The 19,013-nt window shown below is 40.9% G+C and overlaps 1 protein-coding gene across 4 annotated transcripts in view; it reads right to left on the bottom strand.

Moving 5' to 3' along the window:
• MACROH2A1 (macroH2A.1 histone) overlaps window positions 1–19,013 on the bottom strand; it is a 103,062-nt gene that overhangs the window by 35,931 nt on the left and 48,118 nt on the right. For 3 of the 4 annotated variants that reach the window (XM_073573801.1, XM_073573799.1, XM_073573798.1), the window contains exons 5-6: window positions 16,818–16,919; window positions 14,462–14,561 (exon numbers count right to left, since the gene is read on the bottom strand). In XM_073573801.1, coding sequence (XP_073429902.1) covers window positions 14,462–14,561; window positions 16,818–16,919 — 202 coding nt within the window. Of the gene's footprint in view, window positions 1–2,744; window positions 2,836–14,461; window positions 14,562–16,817; window positions 16,920–19,013 lie in introns of all 4 variants that reach the window. The other variant, XM_073573802.1, reaches the window with a different exon arrangement.

Genomic DNA, 19,013 nt, shown 5'->3' with positions numbered 1-19,013 from the left:
AAATGTGCAGCATGTAGATGAGATTTTGAAAACCTTATGTACATAGCTTATGTACATAGCTAGTATTGTATTGCACCTACTGCAAACCTATATCTTCTACAGATAAAATATGGGGTACACAAACAAAACATATGAAAAATAGAAATTCTTTGGTTTAAACATACAGGTGCTTCTCACAAAATTAGAATATCATAAAAAAACTTAATTTCTTTCAGTTCTTCAATACAAAAAGTGAAACTCATTATATAGTCATTACAAACAGAATGATCTATTTCAAATATTAATTTCTGTTGATGATTATTGCTTACAGCCAATGAAAACCCAAAAGTCATTATCTCAGTAAATTAGAATAATTAACAAAAAACACCTGCAAAGGCTTCCTAAGTGTTTAAAAAGGTCCCTTAGTCAGTTTCAGTAGGCTCCACAATCATGGGGAAGACTGCTGACTTGACAGATGTCTAGAAGGCAGTCATTGACACACTGCACAAGGAGGGTAAGCCACAAAAGGTCATTGCTGAAGAAGCTGGCTGTTTACAGAGTGCTGTATCCAAACATATGAATGGAAAGTTGAGTGGATGGAAAAAGTGTGGTAGAAAAAAGTGCACAAGCAATCAGGACAACCGCAGCCTTGAAAAAATTGTTAATGAAAGGCCATTCAAAAATTTGGGGGAGATTCACAAGGAGTGGTTGATGCTGGCGTCATTGGTCTAAGAGCCACCACACACAGACATATCCAGGACTTGGGCTACAAATGTTACATTCCTTGTGTCAAGCCACTCATGACCAATAGGCAACGTCAGAATCGTCTTACCTGGGCCAAGGAGAAAAAGAACTGAACTGTTGTTCAGTGGTCCAAGGTGTTGTTTTCAGAAAGTAAATTTTGCATTTCATTTGGAAATAAAGGTCCCAGAGTCTGGAGGAAGCATGGAGATGCCACAATCCAAGCTGCTTCAGGTCTAGTGTGAAGTTTCCGCAATCAGTGATGGTTTGGGGAGCCATGTCATCTGCTGGTGTAGGTCCACTGTGTTTTATCAAAACCAAAGTCAGCGCAGCCATCTACCAGAAAATTTTAGAGCATTTCATGTTTCCCTCTGGTAACAAGCTTTTTGGAGATGGAAATTTCATTCTCCAGCAGGACTTGGCACCTGTCCACACTGCCAAAAGTACCAATACCTGGTTTACAAACAACAATATCACTGTGCTTGATTGGCCAGAAAACTCACCTGACCTTAACCCCATAAAGAATCTATGGAGTATTGTCAAGAGGAAGATGAGAGACACCAGACCCAACAATGCAGATGAGATGAAGGATGCCATCAAAGCAACCTGGGCTCCCATAACACCTCAGCATTGCCACAGTCTGATCACCTCCATGCCACGCAGCATTGATGCATTAATTGATGCAAAAGGAGCCCCGACCAAGTATTGAGTGCATTTACTGAACATACATTTCAGTAGGCCAACATTTCATTTATCCAGCTGGTGTTATAAAGTATTCGAATTTACTGAGATAATGACTTTTGAGTTTTCATTGGCTGTAAGCCATAATCATCAACATTAACAGAAATAAACACTTGAAATAGATTACTCTGTTTGTAATGACTCTATATAATATATGAGTTGCACTTTTTGTATTGAAGAACTGAAATAAATGAACTTTTTGATGATATTCTAAATTTTGCGAGATGCACTTATACATGCAAAGAGACCAACAGGCTAAAAACATAGGAATCACTTAGCAAAGAATACGTCAAGTCAAGCAGGAGGAGACATAGATAATGTCAAAATATGTCAAATAGTAACAGTCACATTTTAGTAACGATGAAACACGAAATACATATGTGGGGGGGCTAAGGAGGGATCACAAAGTACATATAGCAAAATATAACCAAATAATAACTGTATCCTCCTGCTGGACTGGTGCCAACCCTGACGCGCATTTTAGTTAACGCCCTCGTCACACATTGTGGCTAATGTATTATTGTTCCTAAATGATATATTTTGTAGATTGTGTCTGGCCAACTCTTATATTTTTACACTTGCTCATGGCATTTTTGCAGCATTTTAGTGGTTTAGATTTGTGTACAGACTGATTTTATACCTACCATCCTACATATATCATACTCTCTCCTCCTGTTTGGTTTGGCACATCTTCCTCTGTGCGATTCCTATGTTTTTAACCTGTTTGCCTATTTGCATACAGTAAATAAATTAAAATTTGACATGCTTTTTAGCAGTCTATCCCTTATTTATCTATAGAAATTAGCTAATACTGTATTATGCTGCAGATCGTCTGCATAAAAATACACATAAAAAAATCTGCACCATGTGCATTCACCCTAAGGTTAAAAAAGGATTTGGAAGAGGAACAACTGCCACACTGAAATCAAACGCAAATTGTTCATCATTATGACAGTCCCGAAAAGGAAAATAAACCCATCATCTATACATATGTCCATGAAGAGGTCATTCATGATCAGAATCAATATTCCGGAGAATGTCAGGGAAAGCCATACAATCACGTCTCAGTTTGGTTATGATGGAAAGCTCAATTCCTAGGAGTATTGGTTCAGATGATGAAGGCCGGTCTCCAGTAGGTGACATGCATTTGTTAATGTCATTTCTCCTTTGTTAGGTGACATTATGGAATACAGATTTGGTTAGCAGGAAAATTTAGTAAGCTTTAGATCCTATGTTACCATGCATAAATATATGAAACTCTGCATCACTAAACTTTTCATTACCTACTTGACCACCGGTGTAGAGGTCAGAGCCTGTCGGGTGAACGACAGCATCACTTTCGAGGGTGGCAATGTCAGCCTTTACAACTTGCAACTATAATAGGCAAACATACGTACATCAACCATTTTGGGTAAGGAACACAAAGGACATATAGTATGATTTTTACCTCGTGCCTGGTTGTCCTACCTTATAAGCTCAGGAAAAAGGAAGCAGCTGTCCAGTCATTGCTATATATAACCAAGAACAGATACAGGGCCATGGCAGCCATTCAGGTCTCCTACTATTGTCCATGTAGCATGTACAGAGCAGTCTGTGGACTCCCCTTTATGCAGACACTACCTGCTATATTAGTCCTGAGGAGCGGAAGCTGGGTGTAGGCTGTTATATCATTACCACACATCTCCCTTGCCTTTTCATTTTTATAGAGGGCCAGTTGCTCATCAATGATCTGGTCAAATAACATTTATGAAGGCCTGGATCATTTAGATCTAGATAGCTTTACTATATAGATTGTCTTGGTAACTAAAAATGCGTATATATCAGTGTAGAAAGGACCCGATTTGTCCGTTTTATTGAAATAACAATTTTGGTGTATCTTGCACTGCACCATTCCTCTGTTCTCCCTCCTCGAAATCTAGAAATAACTTGAGAAATCAGCTCGAAGAGATCCCCCTCAAGCTTTAACAGTGGCTAACCAGTACTCCCAGTGGCAGAAAGCAGCCTTTTAGCAGTGGGAATGATAATACCCAATGTTCAATGCATGTATTATTTTTAGAATGGGTATTTCATAGGGAATACAAGGGAATCTTCAGGCAAAAAAGAAAATCCCAAACCCTCACTTAATATGGTGTCCTGTAATTCAGAGCTCTAAATTCTTCTCCTGGTCATCTTTTTCTGACACCTCAATGGAAAACCATAGACACCAAGTGATGTCATGAAGTGGTAAAAAAAAGAGTGAGGGTCGAAGATAAAGACCACCTAAGAACTGGATCCAATTTTTTTTTTATTTTCTGGGGAGAGGATGCCTGCAAAACAGCTTTGCAGATCGTTTTTTTGTATTCGAGACGTGAAAATTTTCATTTTTTAACTGATGAGCTTTCGGGAAACTGATGTTGCACATATATACTTAGAAATATGAATAGTCTAGATACTGATTAAATCTAGGAATTTCTTGAATATGCTTTTAGAATCAAATTATTTCTCCTTAAGGAGTAATCAGCAAGTTATCTTTTTCATAAACTAATAATCCACATTAAAAAAAGAAACCATGTAAAATATCTTATTAGAGACATCCGCTTCTTTCTCCATCAGGACGGATGATTCATTTTCAAAATTCTCAATTCACAGGTAATACCTCTTTTTCAGTGAATACAGACTTTCCCATTACGGAGATGGGAGATGGCAGTTGGTGCTGATAAAGTTCTATGGTCTAAGCAGTAATGTATCTCCTTGTGGAGAGTGACATGCCTGACCTGTCAGAACAAGCCATGCAATGCTCCTCTGGGAAATTAAATATGCAAATTGCCTCTTCAGAAATTAAAGGGAACCTGTCACCTGTTTTGGCCGCTATAAGATATGGCCACTGCTTTTCAGGGCTTATCTACAGCATCCTATAATGCTGGAGATAAGCCCCCGATCCGACCTGCAAGATAAGAAAAATAAGTTTTATTAAACTCACCCAGAGGTGGGGTGGTCAGGTCTGATGGGTATCGTAGGTACGGGTCTCAAAAGGGAAGATAAGTATGCCTGCACAGGAGCGCGAAGTCAGGGAGCGATAAAGCAAGCGGGAGAGTGACATCACAAGAAGATGGGAGGCGGAGGACCCGGACCTGTGACACCCATCGGATCGGACTTAATTTTCTTATATTTCAGGTCAGATCGGGGGCTTATCTACAGCATTATAGAATGCTGTAGATAAGCCCTGAAAGGCAGCGGCCGCATCTTATAGCGGCCAAAACAGGTGACAGGTTCCCTTTAAGAAGACTTAAACTCTAGTGCCAGCTATTGGGAAGTAGCCATCCTAAAAGTCACCATCGACCCTTTAAAACAGGTAACCGGGACTTGTACCTAAGCACTAGCAGGCAGGTGAAGTGCAACTTAGGCTAGTTTCACACTTGCGTAGGGCATAGCTGCGGAGAGCTGCGTACTTCCTCCATTAAGCCCCACCCACTGCCACACCTCTTCCATTCAGCTCCGCCTATGTCTGCATGCGTACACTGGGTACACAGGCCATGTGAATGTATGCAGATGCCTCCACATGCGTCGTTTTGATGCTGCGCCGACCGCAACAAAATGCAACATGTTGCGTTTGACACAGTTCGGATCAGCGTCAAAACGACACATGTGGAGGCATCCGCATATGTTCGCATGGCCTTGGTAACTAATGTTATAGGTAGATACGCAGGACGCATGCCGATGTAGGCGGAGCTGAATGGAAGAGTTGCGGCAGTGGGCGGGGATTAAAGGAAGAACTATGCAGCCCTCCGCAGCTATGCCCTACGCAAGTGTAAAACAAACCTAACCTGCCTCTTGTGTTCGGCGCCGTTCTTCCTGCACACAGTGGTCACAGACCGCGCCTGCCAGGGATTCAGAAGTCTCTGCTGACCTCACGTCTACAGAGTGGAGGCTTCTGTTCCACTCTGTCACAGGGGCGGGACTTCCGACGTCATTCTGATTGACAGCCGAATCCCCACTAGCTAACTGGGCGAGCTGGCTGTCAGTCAGAACAACGTCAGAAGTCCCACCCCTCCAAGTAAGCAAGAGATCTGATTTGGCAATATGAGAGGTCTCTGACTAAGGTCTCACAGAAGCATTGCATGGCATATAAGTTTCCTTACACTGGTATGTCATCCTCCACAAGAAGAGACTTCACTCCTTAGAACCTATTCAAAGGCATTTTATAAAGTCAAATCACAGCTCTTGCTTTGCATTGAGGAGAGGTAACACACCGAAACACATGTCTGCTTATAGATATTCTGGATTGGCCTTTATACTAAGTCATGTGGCAATTAAAGGGTCAAAACTGACTTTTAGGATTGCTACTTCCACTGTCAACGACCAATCTAAGCTGAATGTGCCTGCCCTCGTCAGATCGTAGCTGCTTTTCAATAGATGGTAGTAGAGTTCACATCCTCTTCCTCTAAGAAGAGGAAATTTGCATATGAAAGTTCTACGGAGAACTGTACCTTTTCAGGTGACCTTGCAGCAGAACGTCTGTGTCTGCCTCTAGCTCCTTCACTCTTAGAATTTTTAAAGCACTACTGATATCTCCTATCTTAGTATTGTGAAAATCTGCCTTCACTGAACACAAACTACCGATTTTATCCGTGAATTGAGTGGTGAAAGATCAATACAGGAGGAAAAATAACCAAATTTTAACGACAAAGTCATTTACTTCAATATGTGGTGTTGAATTATCAATTGAAATTGAAACAAACGGTTACTCTTTAGGAGCAATCTAAGGGTATGTTCACATTAAATTTTTTTTAAGTGGATTTTGAAGTGGATGTTCCAAAGTCCATATCAAAAACCACGTCAAATGCTATTTGAATACTCTTTGATATGGATTTTGTAGTACATCTGATTTATCCTTTTCGTGATCAAACTAATTTTGACATTAATGACAGGGAAAAATTTTTAAATCGGAGCAGTGTCACTTTATGAGGTAATAACTCTGGAACGCTTCAACAGATCCTGGTGAATTTCTGAGAATGTTTTTGCATCACATATGGCTGTTCTGGATAGTGGTAAAATTTGTTTGATACGACTTGCGTTTATTTGTGAAAATATCGGAAATTTGTCAAAAATTTGGAAAAAAAAAAAAAAATCACAATTTTCAAATTTTCAGTTTTTAAATTCTTAAACCTGTTTGTCATGCTGTACAAAATCATTAATAAATAATATGTCCCATATGTCTACTTTACATCTGCATCATTTCACAAATGTCATTTTATTTTGTAAGGATGTTAAAGGGATTAAAAGTTTAGCAGCAATTTCTCATTTTTTCAACAAAATTACAAAACTTGCTTCTTTAGGGACCTATTCAGATTTAAATGGACTTTGAGGGGCCAATATATTGGAAACTTTCCAAATGAGATACTATTTTAAAAACCGCACCCCTCAAACACTTTAAAATTGTTGGCAGGAAAATGTAACCCTTCATGTGCAACTCAGGAATTAAAGCAAAGTCGAATGAAAAAAAAAGAAAAATTAAATTTTACCTCTAAAATGTTGCTTTAGTCTCAATTTGTTCACTTTTGAAAGAGGTAACAAAAAAAAGTGGACCCCACCATTTGTTACCTACTTTCTCTCGAGAGCAGCGATACTTCACATGTAGTCAAAAAGTTCTGCTTGGACAAACGGCAGAGCTCGGAACGGAAGGAGCATCATTTGAATTTTGGAACATAAATTGGCTGAAATAGACTGTGGGCGACATGTTACATTTTGCAGAGCCCCTAATGTGCATAAACTGCAGAAACCCCCCACAAATGACCACATTTTGGAAGCTACATCCTTCAAGGATTTTATCCAGGGTATAGTGAGGACTTTGAACCCAAAGGAAGTACAAACTTGATAACATTAGCTTGTCATATTGAATATGTTGTCATTAGTGTTGAGCACAAGCGCTCACTACTCGAGTTTGCATCGAGTGCTCGGGTATGCACCGAATATCGCGGGTGCTCGGGTGACATGCTCGAGTTCCTGTCCTGCATGTTTCGTGGTGCCAAACAGGTGGGTCGCGGACTCAAGCATGTCACTCGAACACTCGCGATATTCTGTGCATATCCGAGCACTCGATGCAAACTCGAGTAGTGAGCACTTACACTCAACAATAGTCGTTATATTGTTTTTTTTTTTTTTTACTTTAGAAAAAACACTAACCCCAACTATAACCCTAAGCCCAACTCCAACCTTATCTGCAAAGAAAGAAAGAAAGAAAAATCCCAAAATAAAAAAAAATTAAGCTAAGGGAATGATTTACTAATTATTGAGCTTTTGATCACTGTGATGTGGTCTATTAAAGTGATAAAAAATCTGGAATCAAAAATTCCCTGCTGTTGCCAGGTACCGGATGGCAGGTCTCAGCGAGCGCACTGCGCATGTGCAAGCCACTTTTTTCATGAAGAGGGGGAAGAGGGCCAGGCACAGAGCACGATGATCCAGGGGATGGCAGAGGTACAGAGGGGGGGTTGGGGACATAAAACGTGTCAAAAAAGAGAGAAATTATCATGTCAGAAGAGAGAAATTATTTTTTCTAGCGGACACAATTTGTTTTTTGTGTGATCACTTTTATTCAAGGAATAACAACGCTCACGTGATGGGGATCAATGAAGAATCGGCCCTGCCTGGAGATTTTCCAACTCTGGAGGGCACCATAGACTTATTCCAGATCGCTGTTTTAAGGGAATATGGCCCCTTAGTGGTCATTGTTTTAATGCGCATCGGTGGTCGTTAAGGAGTTAAAATTCACGTAACAAAAACTTTGTGTGAACATACCTTAATGCATGTGGACAGACTAAATTGCCCAGCAGGGGTCTATAAACCTATAATACAATTGTAAGCTGTCATTTACAGCATATAGCCTAGATATAACTAGATATTTTCTAGCTTCTGTTTCACATCAGCAATCTGAATAATAGAAGGATATGAAGAAATTGCTCTATTTGCAATCCTCAACTCTGAATAGCAAATGTAAAATAAGGTTTCAGAGCTGCAGAAATGCTCCTTGTGGTATTGTGGACATATTGGTATTTTAATGCCTGCTCGGCTGCTGGTTATGAATAGGTGGTTGTTCCACCGATAACTGATCCTTTTGAGGGTCTGCAGGCGGGATCCACGGTTATTCACACTTGTTCTTATAAATGATATTGCTGTGAAGAAACACCAAAGGTGTTTGGGGTCTTCATTCCTGCAGGTCTGTGCTGGACAAGAATTGGTGAAATATCAATTGTGACTATATACTTTGGAACAACCAGTAGTATTGATTGCGACTGGCCCCAATAAAATAGAGTAATGTGGTAACATATACATTTACTACAACTAGCTCCATTACATTCATTCAAAACTAAGTACAAGAGGAAATGAGCTATCAGTCCCTTCCAAGGATATTTCTCAATTTTACTCATGACAAGCCAAAAATATGTTACATAATTAATGATATTTATAAAGTTGCCACATCACTTTAAATGGTTGTCCCATAACCAACATAGGATAGGTGATACATGTATGATTGCTGGGGGTCAACCACTGTCTGAGACCTTCGTAGATCACTAAAATGGGGCACAAAAGACCAGTGCTTCATACACTGTCGACAGGCGTGGTAGGCACACATGCTCACCAGCACTTCATTTACACAGATGACTGTGCCAACCATTGTTGGGATCTGTGGGGGTCTAAGCAGCTCTACCCCAGTGATTCTACAGTTCTCTACTATCCTGTATAAAGGTGATAAAAAAGTTTAAAAAAAAACTAACAAAAGAAGTGTGATATAACTGTTTTCAGAAAATCTGGTATTCTCTAGGATTTTATTTTAGCTGAATTAATAAAATGTAAATTTGTTGGAGAAAAAAATAATTCCTGGGAGCAGTCATATTAAAAATACACATTTTCTCCCCATATTGTCTGCATAAACCGTTCAGAAAGGTGTACATAGAACATGCAATGAACTGGGGTTAAAGGGAACTTGTCACCGAAAAAAATGCTACTAACCTGCAGATATGGGCTGAATCTACAGGGTAATAGCGCTACTAACCTGGCCAGCACCTGCACTTAGCCGAACACTGCAGGGAGAAAATTAACTTTATTCCCCACGCAGCGTTCCAGTTTCAGTTATGGGTACGCCTACGTGAGTTCAGTCACCGTTCTAAGAATACAGAGCAGCGTCTGTAAGTATGCCCCTAGCCCTGACTGACATGCCCCAATGCAGAGAGAGTGCCAGTCATTGTCAGACGCATGGTTACAACTGCCCCTCTGTATTCTCAGCGGTGACTGAGAGCAGTGCCTGAGCATGCGCAGGCGCCGCCCCTATGATTGACACCGGAATGCTGCTTAGTAATAAAGTTCATTTTCTCCCCGAAGTAGTCAGCTCGGCACGAGACATCTTACTGACTAGAGATGGGCGAACTTGAACAGTAAAGTTTGGCGTCCGAATCGAACACCTACTGTTCGGGCACGGACATTGAACACGAACTTCACCAGGAAGTCAGTGTAACTGTCGGGTTTGGCACTCCAAACACATGGTGTTTGTCGAGCGGTAATGTGCATAAGAGCGTGGGAACACTTCTTCTGATCGGCATTAAAATCATTACCGCCAATCAGACAGCTGTGGTTCCCACACTGTCAAATTACAGAATTAGCTGTGATCAGAGGCATAAAGTTTACCTCTGATCACTGGTGCAGCATCAATGAGCAACTGTGACCTCATCGAGGTTACCGCCGGTCACTGACGCTGCGTACCCAGCCAGGCCAATGAACTGCGGTGACCTCCCTACGGTGAGATCAAAAAAGTCTCATAGTGCAGAGGTGAGTTCACCGCAGCTCACCAGGAGAATTTCACTGTAGTGAATTTCAAGTACGGTGAACTCGCCTTTGCACCCTGAGACTTTTTCACCGCAGTTCATAGGCCCAGCTGGGAATGCAGCATCAATTACCATCGGTAACCTAAATGAGGTCAGTTTGAAAACTATTAATCCCCAGACATGGATTACGGCATGGGACAGAACGACAGATAGGTGAGGGATATTGTTGTTTTTATTAAAGGAAAAGAGGGATTCAATGGAATAGGCATTAGGTGAGTATAACTGTTTGTTATTTTTAAATAAAAAAGGAAAAGTTATGTTTTTATTTAAAAACACAGACATTGTTCTGGCTGTGTGTTTATTTACCATACAACTATAGGATTAGTAATGGACAAGTGTCTTATAGACATCTCTCCATTACTAATCTGTGGGCTTAATGACACCGGACAAAGGTGACATCAACCCCACAAATATGAACCCCACTTGCCACCGCTACAGGGAAAGTGGGAAGAGGTGGGAAAAGCACCAGAGTTGACGGATCTAATAGATGTGCCTTTTCTGGGTGGCTGCAGACTGCTATTTTTAGGCTTGGGGGGCCAATATCCATGGCCCCTTACCAGCCTGAGAATACCAGCTACCAGATGTCTGCTTTAGCAAGGCTAGTTGTCAAATAAAGGGGGAAACCCCATGCCATTTTTTAAATTGTTTAAATAATTAATAAAAAAAAAAAAGGTGGGGACCCCTCTATTCTTGATTGCTAATGCTGACAGCTGAGGGTTGCAGCCCCTAGCTGTTAGCTTTGTCTGGCTGGTTATTAAAAAATACAGGGTAACCCACACCCTTTCTTTTTATTATTGATTTAGAGCACAGTCGTTGGCTGATGAATACTTCCATCAGCCACTCCTGCTCTCGCTGTTATTAGTGCGGCAGCAGGCGTTGGCTGATGAGAGCAGTAGTCTCATCAGCTAATACCAGTGACCGGAGGTCAACTCTTCACCTCCGATCACAGTTGAGGGTTGCGCAGCTTTCTGACCGACTGTGGTAATGATTTTACTGTCGATAAGAAGCAGTGTTTGCCGCGCTGTCATGCATATGGCAGCAAGGCAAACACTGGATGTTCAGGCCCCCCATTCAAGTGAATAGGGTTTAGGTTCGGGTACTTTTTTTTTGTTAGGCTGAATCCGCCAGACCCAAACATCCAGGATTCCGCCCATCTCTATTAGTAACGCTATTAACCTGCAGATTATTACTGCTTTTTCTGGTGACATGTTCTCTTTAATGGTGAAAAGAGTCCATAGACTAATGCAGTCTCCAAGGACATATGGGTTTTAGCACTTGTCTATTTTCAGAATTTGTGTTTGCTGTAAATGAATGAGAACACTCTAGATCACATTCAGAAGCAGTCATCTTCAGTGCCCAGTCCTGTGGAGTGCAGGTCTAGGTATATAGCAATGTATATAGGGATGTGCTGCCACTGGATGTGCAGTATACAACGGTATTCATATTCATTCACAGCAAACTGCAAAAAAATGGCCTTGGAAACACAATACTAATTAGAAAGTGGAAAGTTGGATTTGTTGTAAAACAAAAATTCTTTGAAAGTTGCAGACTGTCAAGCGGCTGTCAAGCAATGCTGGGAGATGTAGTTTCCCAACTGCTGGAGTGCTGAAGGTTTCTGGTCCATAGTCTAGACAGTGCAACAAGCATTAGCCACAATTATGGCAATCCAGGCTGTGGTGACCTGGAATTCTCCATTACACTCGTACAATATAAGGTGGCAGCGTCATATTCTCTGGTAGAGATTGACAACACAGCTGACTTTCAATGTAGAGGACTACAGCTCATTTGTGAAGGTCGTGTGTGTATGGAAACCAATGCTGGCAACATTAACTGGTTTTCCATTAGCTAAAGTTAAAATTGAGAAATGATCTTGTGGGAGACAAACAGAAAACAAACACCATAAGTGAAAAGAGAGAACGAAGCAGCCGACAGTGGGAGATAATTTTGGAACAAAATACCAAATCTTGTATTAAATATGATTCTTCATTTGTAGATTTAATAGCTGCCCCATGAGCCATTCCCATCATAAGGATATTTGGAAGTGGTCCCTTTAGATGCGCAGGCGATTCTAGCAGGAAATGTAATAATGCCATCCTACTGATGACACGGTGCCATCTTTGGCAGGCTGTATTCTGGCTATCAACTAAAGAGGTTGTTACCTACAGGAAATCAGCACACTAGGGGAGATTTATCAAAAGTGTTGCAAGGAAAAGTTGCATAAAATATATAGCCGGATTGTAGAGCTACTTTTCGTCATGCCTTTAAAGGTGGCCTGTCACTGGATTCACAATGCCCAAACCATGGGCAGACTCACAGCCTGGCTGCAAGAAACTTTAAAGGGAGTCTGTCAGTAAAATCAGCCCTATTGAGCCATCTATATGGGTGTGTTCACACCTGATTTCTGTTTGGATGTGCAGGATAGTATTTTGATTTTTATATGGATGTGTAGGTCACAGGAAGCTGAATATAAAGTTACCTTGATATCTACGATCCAATGTCTTATTCCAGAGAAATCCACGTTTTTCTTATATGTAAATGAACTGGCTATAGGCCGGACACTCCTCTGCCCACAGAACTTAATTTTAAATAAAAGGGGCTATCCTACTGACAGATTGCCTTTAAAGAGCTTCTCCGCTCTAGGTGATTGACGGGTCTCTCCCTATGTATGTACACACATGAAAGAGACTTGTCAATCATTTGGACCAAAGAGGGGAGAACGGGGTAGCTGAGAGCACAAGCCAGCCAATGGCAGACCAGGATTAGTCTCGTCTCTGCCTATGGCCTCTTAAATTATAGACTTTCCTTATGGGCTCTCTAAACTACACTCTCTGAAACACCGTAGTTTGGGCAGCAAGAATCAAGTGACAGGTTCCCTTTAAATGAAAGGGAATCAGTAAGTAGTTTCAACTCTGAGTTAGCAAGGCCTAGCAATCTATTTAAACGGACTTTTGGGTATTTTCTTAATATCAGCAAGACGAAACGTTTTAATCCTCATTTCTCATAGAAAATGCGTATCCGTCAGAAAATGGCTTCTTCATATGCAGTGCCCTGGACCCTCTGCGCTGAATGCTCCCTGACCACTTTCTTTTGCATTTCTAAGGAAAGCCAATGAGCTGTCTTTCAGATATTTAGATTCGCAAGTAGTCCATCCACGAATGTTCTCAGTATCTTCCATTCTTGAGCCTCCTGTTCTCATAAATGTTCTGCTGTAGAAGTTTATAAGCCTGGTCTGATCCATCCTTTAGTGCCTGTACTCTCCGCTCCACAGACAGTGCCTTTGTCTGTGCTGTGCTTCAAGCATCTGGTGGAGGTCATCCCCACGTACGGGGCAGCAGCGACCGTTATTGAGCATTGTCAGGAGTTGTGCCTTCACATCCCGCGCAGGCACTCTACCTGGATCTAATATATCCTTTATAAAGGTATCACCCTATGGTCTGATGATCTCTCTTTCCCTCCCGTATTTATCTAGAAGATTGACTTGGTAGTCTTTCCAAGTAATTTTGTTCTTTTTTTTAATAAACAAGTCCATGCACAGGATTTTGTCTGGTGACATTCCGTACTGTTAAAACAGACTGTCTGTGATTTGAGAATGAGAACACGTGGTATGCCAGGGCATTCAGTGCAGTGAGACCAGGGCACAACACATGAAGGAACCCCCTTCAGACAGACCTCTGAATGCAGAGCAAAGGGGTTAACAAATATTTTTGTTCTTGGTCTTGCTGAAACAGTTATGTTTAAAGCAGCTCTCAGGCCTCCTACCAAGCACTGCTAGCAATTTGGTAAGGCCAGAAAAGCTGACAGATAACCTTAAGAGCAGAGATCTGATTTCTGTAGTCAGCTCCACCAAGTTTTTTTTAGCACCAGTTTTGATAGATTTTCCCAAAATTGCATTCAGATGTTACGCCCATTCAGAAAAAATAGACTTTAAGGTATTCTGCTGACAGATCTCTGCCTTCTAAAGGGAGAAATTGAAAAAAAACTCATATTGCAAATTATTCCATAGCAAATGAATTGACTTCATGGAGGCCACTTACGTTCAGTAAAATAGATCTTATTGAGCCTTCCACATCTGATTCTCCCAACTTTGGAATCCAAAATTATCTCTCAACCATTAGCTTTTATAAATCCCATGTCCCATTTACCTATATCATCTTTAAGGTCAATGTCAGCATTGGTAGGGTTGATAACAGCCTCCACCTCAAATCCGGCTAAATTATTGATTTCACTGTGAATAAGGTTGAGCTGCAAAGAAAAGCATGAGCGGGGAAGTAGTAGAGCAGCGGGAAGAGACCAGGATAGCAGCAAAGTAGCAAGCCACAAAGCCAGGTGCAGGACCCTCAAAGTAAAAATGCCAGTACGGGTGAAAAACAGGTTATAGGGGGAAGGCCGCTGTGGTTAGTATGCTGACTGCTTCTAAAAAATTACTTAACCCATGCATAATTACACCTCATACATTTACAGTCAGCAGATCGTTCCAAAACCTTCATAAAATCATCTCATGATTCAATATTGGTGAGGGGTCAGAGAGAAACTGGGTGTCATGAGCATGAGGTTTGCAATACAAAGACCCAACCAGTTGTGTGCTTTATGTATTGCACTGCCATTACGCACACAGCTATGTATTTCTCGTGGGCCCAGGTAGTCTGTGCAGCTATTTCTATGCAATATATATGCAAGGCGAGACAAACGTCAGGTTGGTGTGCTAATAACTGTACGACCATCATTTATTAGGTCAGTGGAGGCATTAATGACACTGTCTGTGTGTCTCTTTATTTTACAGCCATTTAGAAAATCCCAAATTAAACTCCATGGGAAGGATTAAAAGTTGCTCTCTAAAATGGGACATTCATTTCTAAAACTTAAAAAAAATCTACATTCACCTACTGATCCCCTGATCCTCATCTGTAGTTATATCTAGATCCCCATCTACGTCCTTGCCTCCTCTTTCTGTGGGAACCACACATGACCACTGAAGTCCATCAGAAGCTTGTTGTGATGACAAGTTGGGCACCACTGCAGCCACTGGTTGTCTCCAGCAGTCACATGCTGGCCCCACAAAAAGAGACGGCAAGGAGAAAAGCGGGGTGCCAGACAGCGCTACTGAAGAACATCAGGGATAGACAATTGTGAAGATGTGTGCATGTGTATATAGACCTAAAGAACTTGTAGGAGCTTTGACCATCAGAACTGTTTTATGACACTCTACAGGGGTAGTCCACTACCAGGCATGATACTGAGGCACAAGCCCCAGGAGACCTGGAGCTGACATCGCTGGAACGCCGCTGATGCAGTAGATGAGAATATGTCAGTTTTATTTACAAGAGGGACTGCTTTATTTAAAAATGGGTTATCTAGAAACAAGCTCTTTAAGCCCTCCATGACCAGGAGATTTTATGCTTTTGGCTGTTCATTTATTCTAGTTTTCTTCCAAGAGCCGTAACTTTTTTATTTTTCTGCCGACATGATGATACAAGGGCTTGTCTTTTAGTTTTTAATGATACTTTTCATTTTACCACGTTCATTGTGGAATAAAAATGACGGATTTTTTGGGCCAGTATGATTACAGTGATTCCAAATTTAGGGACTTGATTTTTATTTAAGTGTTGAAAAAAAATTCAGGACCTTGGATATTAAAAAAAAAAAAAATCTTTCTGAGACCAATAATGGTTTAATTTCTCCATAGATATCACTGATGTGGGATCATTTCTGCATGGCGCGTTGTGTTACGGGTACTATTTTGGGCTACATACAAAGCTTTGATAGCTACTTTTGCAGGGAGATACAGTGACTAAAAAAAAACAACAATTCTTGTGGTTAGATTTTTTTTTTTTGCTTCATACCGCTTACATTATTGGATAAATCATTTAATATTTTGCTAAGTCAGACTTTTACAGACATGATACTAAATATGATTTCATTATTATTATTTAATTTTAAATGAAAAGAATTTCAATCTTTTTTTTTAATATTTTTAAAAACATTTTTTTTTTTTTTACTTTTATTCTGCAGTCCACATAGGAGACTTGATTCTCCGATCAGGAAAATGATGGTCTCTTATGAAGACCAACCAGTACGAAGATGGCAGTACGTGCACAGCACCGAAAATTGCATGAAAGCATTCATTAATGTAACGAGCTGAGTGATTTGTATGGGAAATGTATGGATATGGGGCGATAATATATATTTTTTTCATAATTAATGTTTTACTTGTGTTTGTTAAAAGGGTGAACATTTTGCCCCTAGCAGCCATTTGTCTACCTGCTCCTGGTTGTGTTGGTATGTTTCTAGTGATTGTAATCCTGATGCTTTACTCGCCTTGTTTTATTATTTCCTGTTTGTTGGTGGTAATGTATTTAACTGTATGTACTGTATCATATTTTGTAAGTTAGTGCTCATGACACCCATATACTGTATTTAAATGGTTACGTAGCGCAGAATATCATACTCCTGGTTACTTATGATTTAGTTATCATTTATAGTTGTATAGATAGAGCGTACCTTTTGTCCAAGAAATAGACTTTTTGTGGAGAGGATTGTGAACCCATCTGCTGGAGTACCTTCGGTCGTGCTGTCTGCACTGCTCACTTCTCCTTGCTTCTTCTGAACACACACAAAACATAATGGCTATATTAGTTACACATTAGAGACACGATCACAGGAGTGAGGAGCCTACAATGAATAAGCCATGATAGAGTCAACAGCAGCATAAGAACAGCGAGTAATTCCAGTGTATAATTATCAAGATTCCATTTCTTCATCTGTGAGTACAAGTATAACCCGTCCTATCATTGATACATAGCTGCTATAAATGTGTAGCCACAAGCATGGGGCTGATTTACTACTCAAGCTGAGCCACAATTCTGGCATATATGTCATGCGCTACCTTTATACATGGTAATGAGATGGAACTGGTGTCACTGGTAATGGCATAGTCCTTACACCTTTCTAGGAACAATGGGAATAAATGCTCCACGCTGAGAAATGATGGGCCAGAATGGTAATTTAATGAGGAATGCAAACATTTCCTATGTTCATCTTTAGGAAGTCAAAGATCAGGCTTGGGGTTCAGCCCACATTACGTGACTGCAGACATGAAAAGTCTGGATTCCCGGGAATGAGCGGGCATGTGACCAAAAGTACGTATGCGATTTGCATACATGCACGTGCCAATTACACGTGTGTAGCCTCCCTCAATGCAGGTGAATGGGACGAGGCCAAGCGTGCTTAGTCAGAATGTGGCCAGAAGTATGCAAATCGTATACTTGCGGTCACATAACTGCCCGCGCCGGCACTGGAGAATCCTGACAGCTTGCCCGACAGTGAGCTCCAAGCCTGAACTCAACATCGAAATTGTAAAACCAAGAAGGAAAAGTTGTGGACTTATAGAAATTACAGGACTGATAAATACTATAATGATGTGCAAAGGATGAAAAAATTAAAACACCATTTTCAAAACAACTCAACGTATTTGATATTGATTGAAGTACACGCACTTACACATCTTGGCTTCTGTTAATGAGGTTATTAATGGTTGCCTGAGGAATGTTCGGCCACGCTGAATACACTTGGGCAAATCATCAATTCACCTTGGCAGCTCAATTTACAATTGACGACTAATGACGTCCCATATGTGCTCAATGGAAGACAAGTATAAAGATGTTGCAGGCCACGGTAGCATGTTTGGGCCCCACAAGCTGATCACAGTAGCATGAGAAACAAGATCTGGTGTTGTCATGATGAAAATGGCTTCAAGGACACTTTGGAGAAATGGCTGTGCTAACGGTTCCACGATTGATCCTACCTGTATTGTAAATGAAACTAGACGTCACATACCAAGCCTAAGGCATCAAACAATTCCTACACAAACCAGCTGAAGAGAGCAGGACATTGGGCTATAAGCTAAAGGTCCAGCTACAGATATACACTGACCTCATTCCACCGCTCCCAGAGGCTATCATTGTGCAGAATAAGACAGCAATGGAGGCTAGAATGGAAATCTATGCTCTTCAGTGATGAGCGCTGTTTTGCTGTGGACACGATAGCCAGATATTGGTCTGGAGACCATGGTGGCAACACAATCAAACGGCCTTTTCGAGCGAACACAACAGTTCTACTGCTAAGACTATATTGTGGGGTGTCATAAGGTACAGTAGCTGAATCCCACTAGTCTTCATTCCAGGTACACTAGGTACACTAACAGCTCGGCTTTACATTGATTTGGCTGAGGAATCAGGAGCCATTTTTCAACACAAAAATACCAGGCTACATGTTGCTGGTTTTACTGTGCGCAGGATGCATGGGGCCTAAACGTGCTACCATAAATCTGCAGTGTCTTTGGATTTGTCTCGCATTGGGCACATCAGGGACGTCAGTAGTTGACAAATGTAAAAGGGAGCTGCCAGCAGCGGATTTTGATGATTTGCATGCCCAAGTGCATTAAAAATGGCAGAACATTCCTGCTTGATAGCAGCCTTGGTGTTTAAGTTCATACATTTCTACACATGGCACTCATACTTGGTACTGCATAAATTGCAATGTTTTGATAATTTTTGCTCTCTTTTTTCATCATTAACATGTCTGTTGATTCTGTGATTTCCATAACTCTACATCTTTTCCTTCTTGGTGTTGCGATTTCACTACTGAAGAATGTAATTTACTGATTGGGTTTTATTATTTTGGGGGACAGGATGCTAA

Source organism: Dendrobates tinctorius, unplaced genomic scaffold (assembly GCF_039654945.1).
Source record: "Dendrobates tinctorius isolate UK_male_01 unplaced genomic scaffold, ASM3965494v1 ptg000036l, whole genome shotgun sequence".
Taxonomy (NCBI): domain Eukaryota; kingdom Metazoa; phylum Chordata; class Amphibia; order Anura; family Dendrobatidae; genus Dendrobates; species Dendrobates tinctorius.
This window is presented reverse-complemented; position numbering and strand designations above follow the sequence as displayed.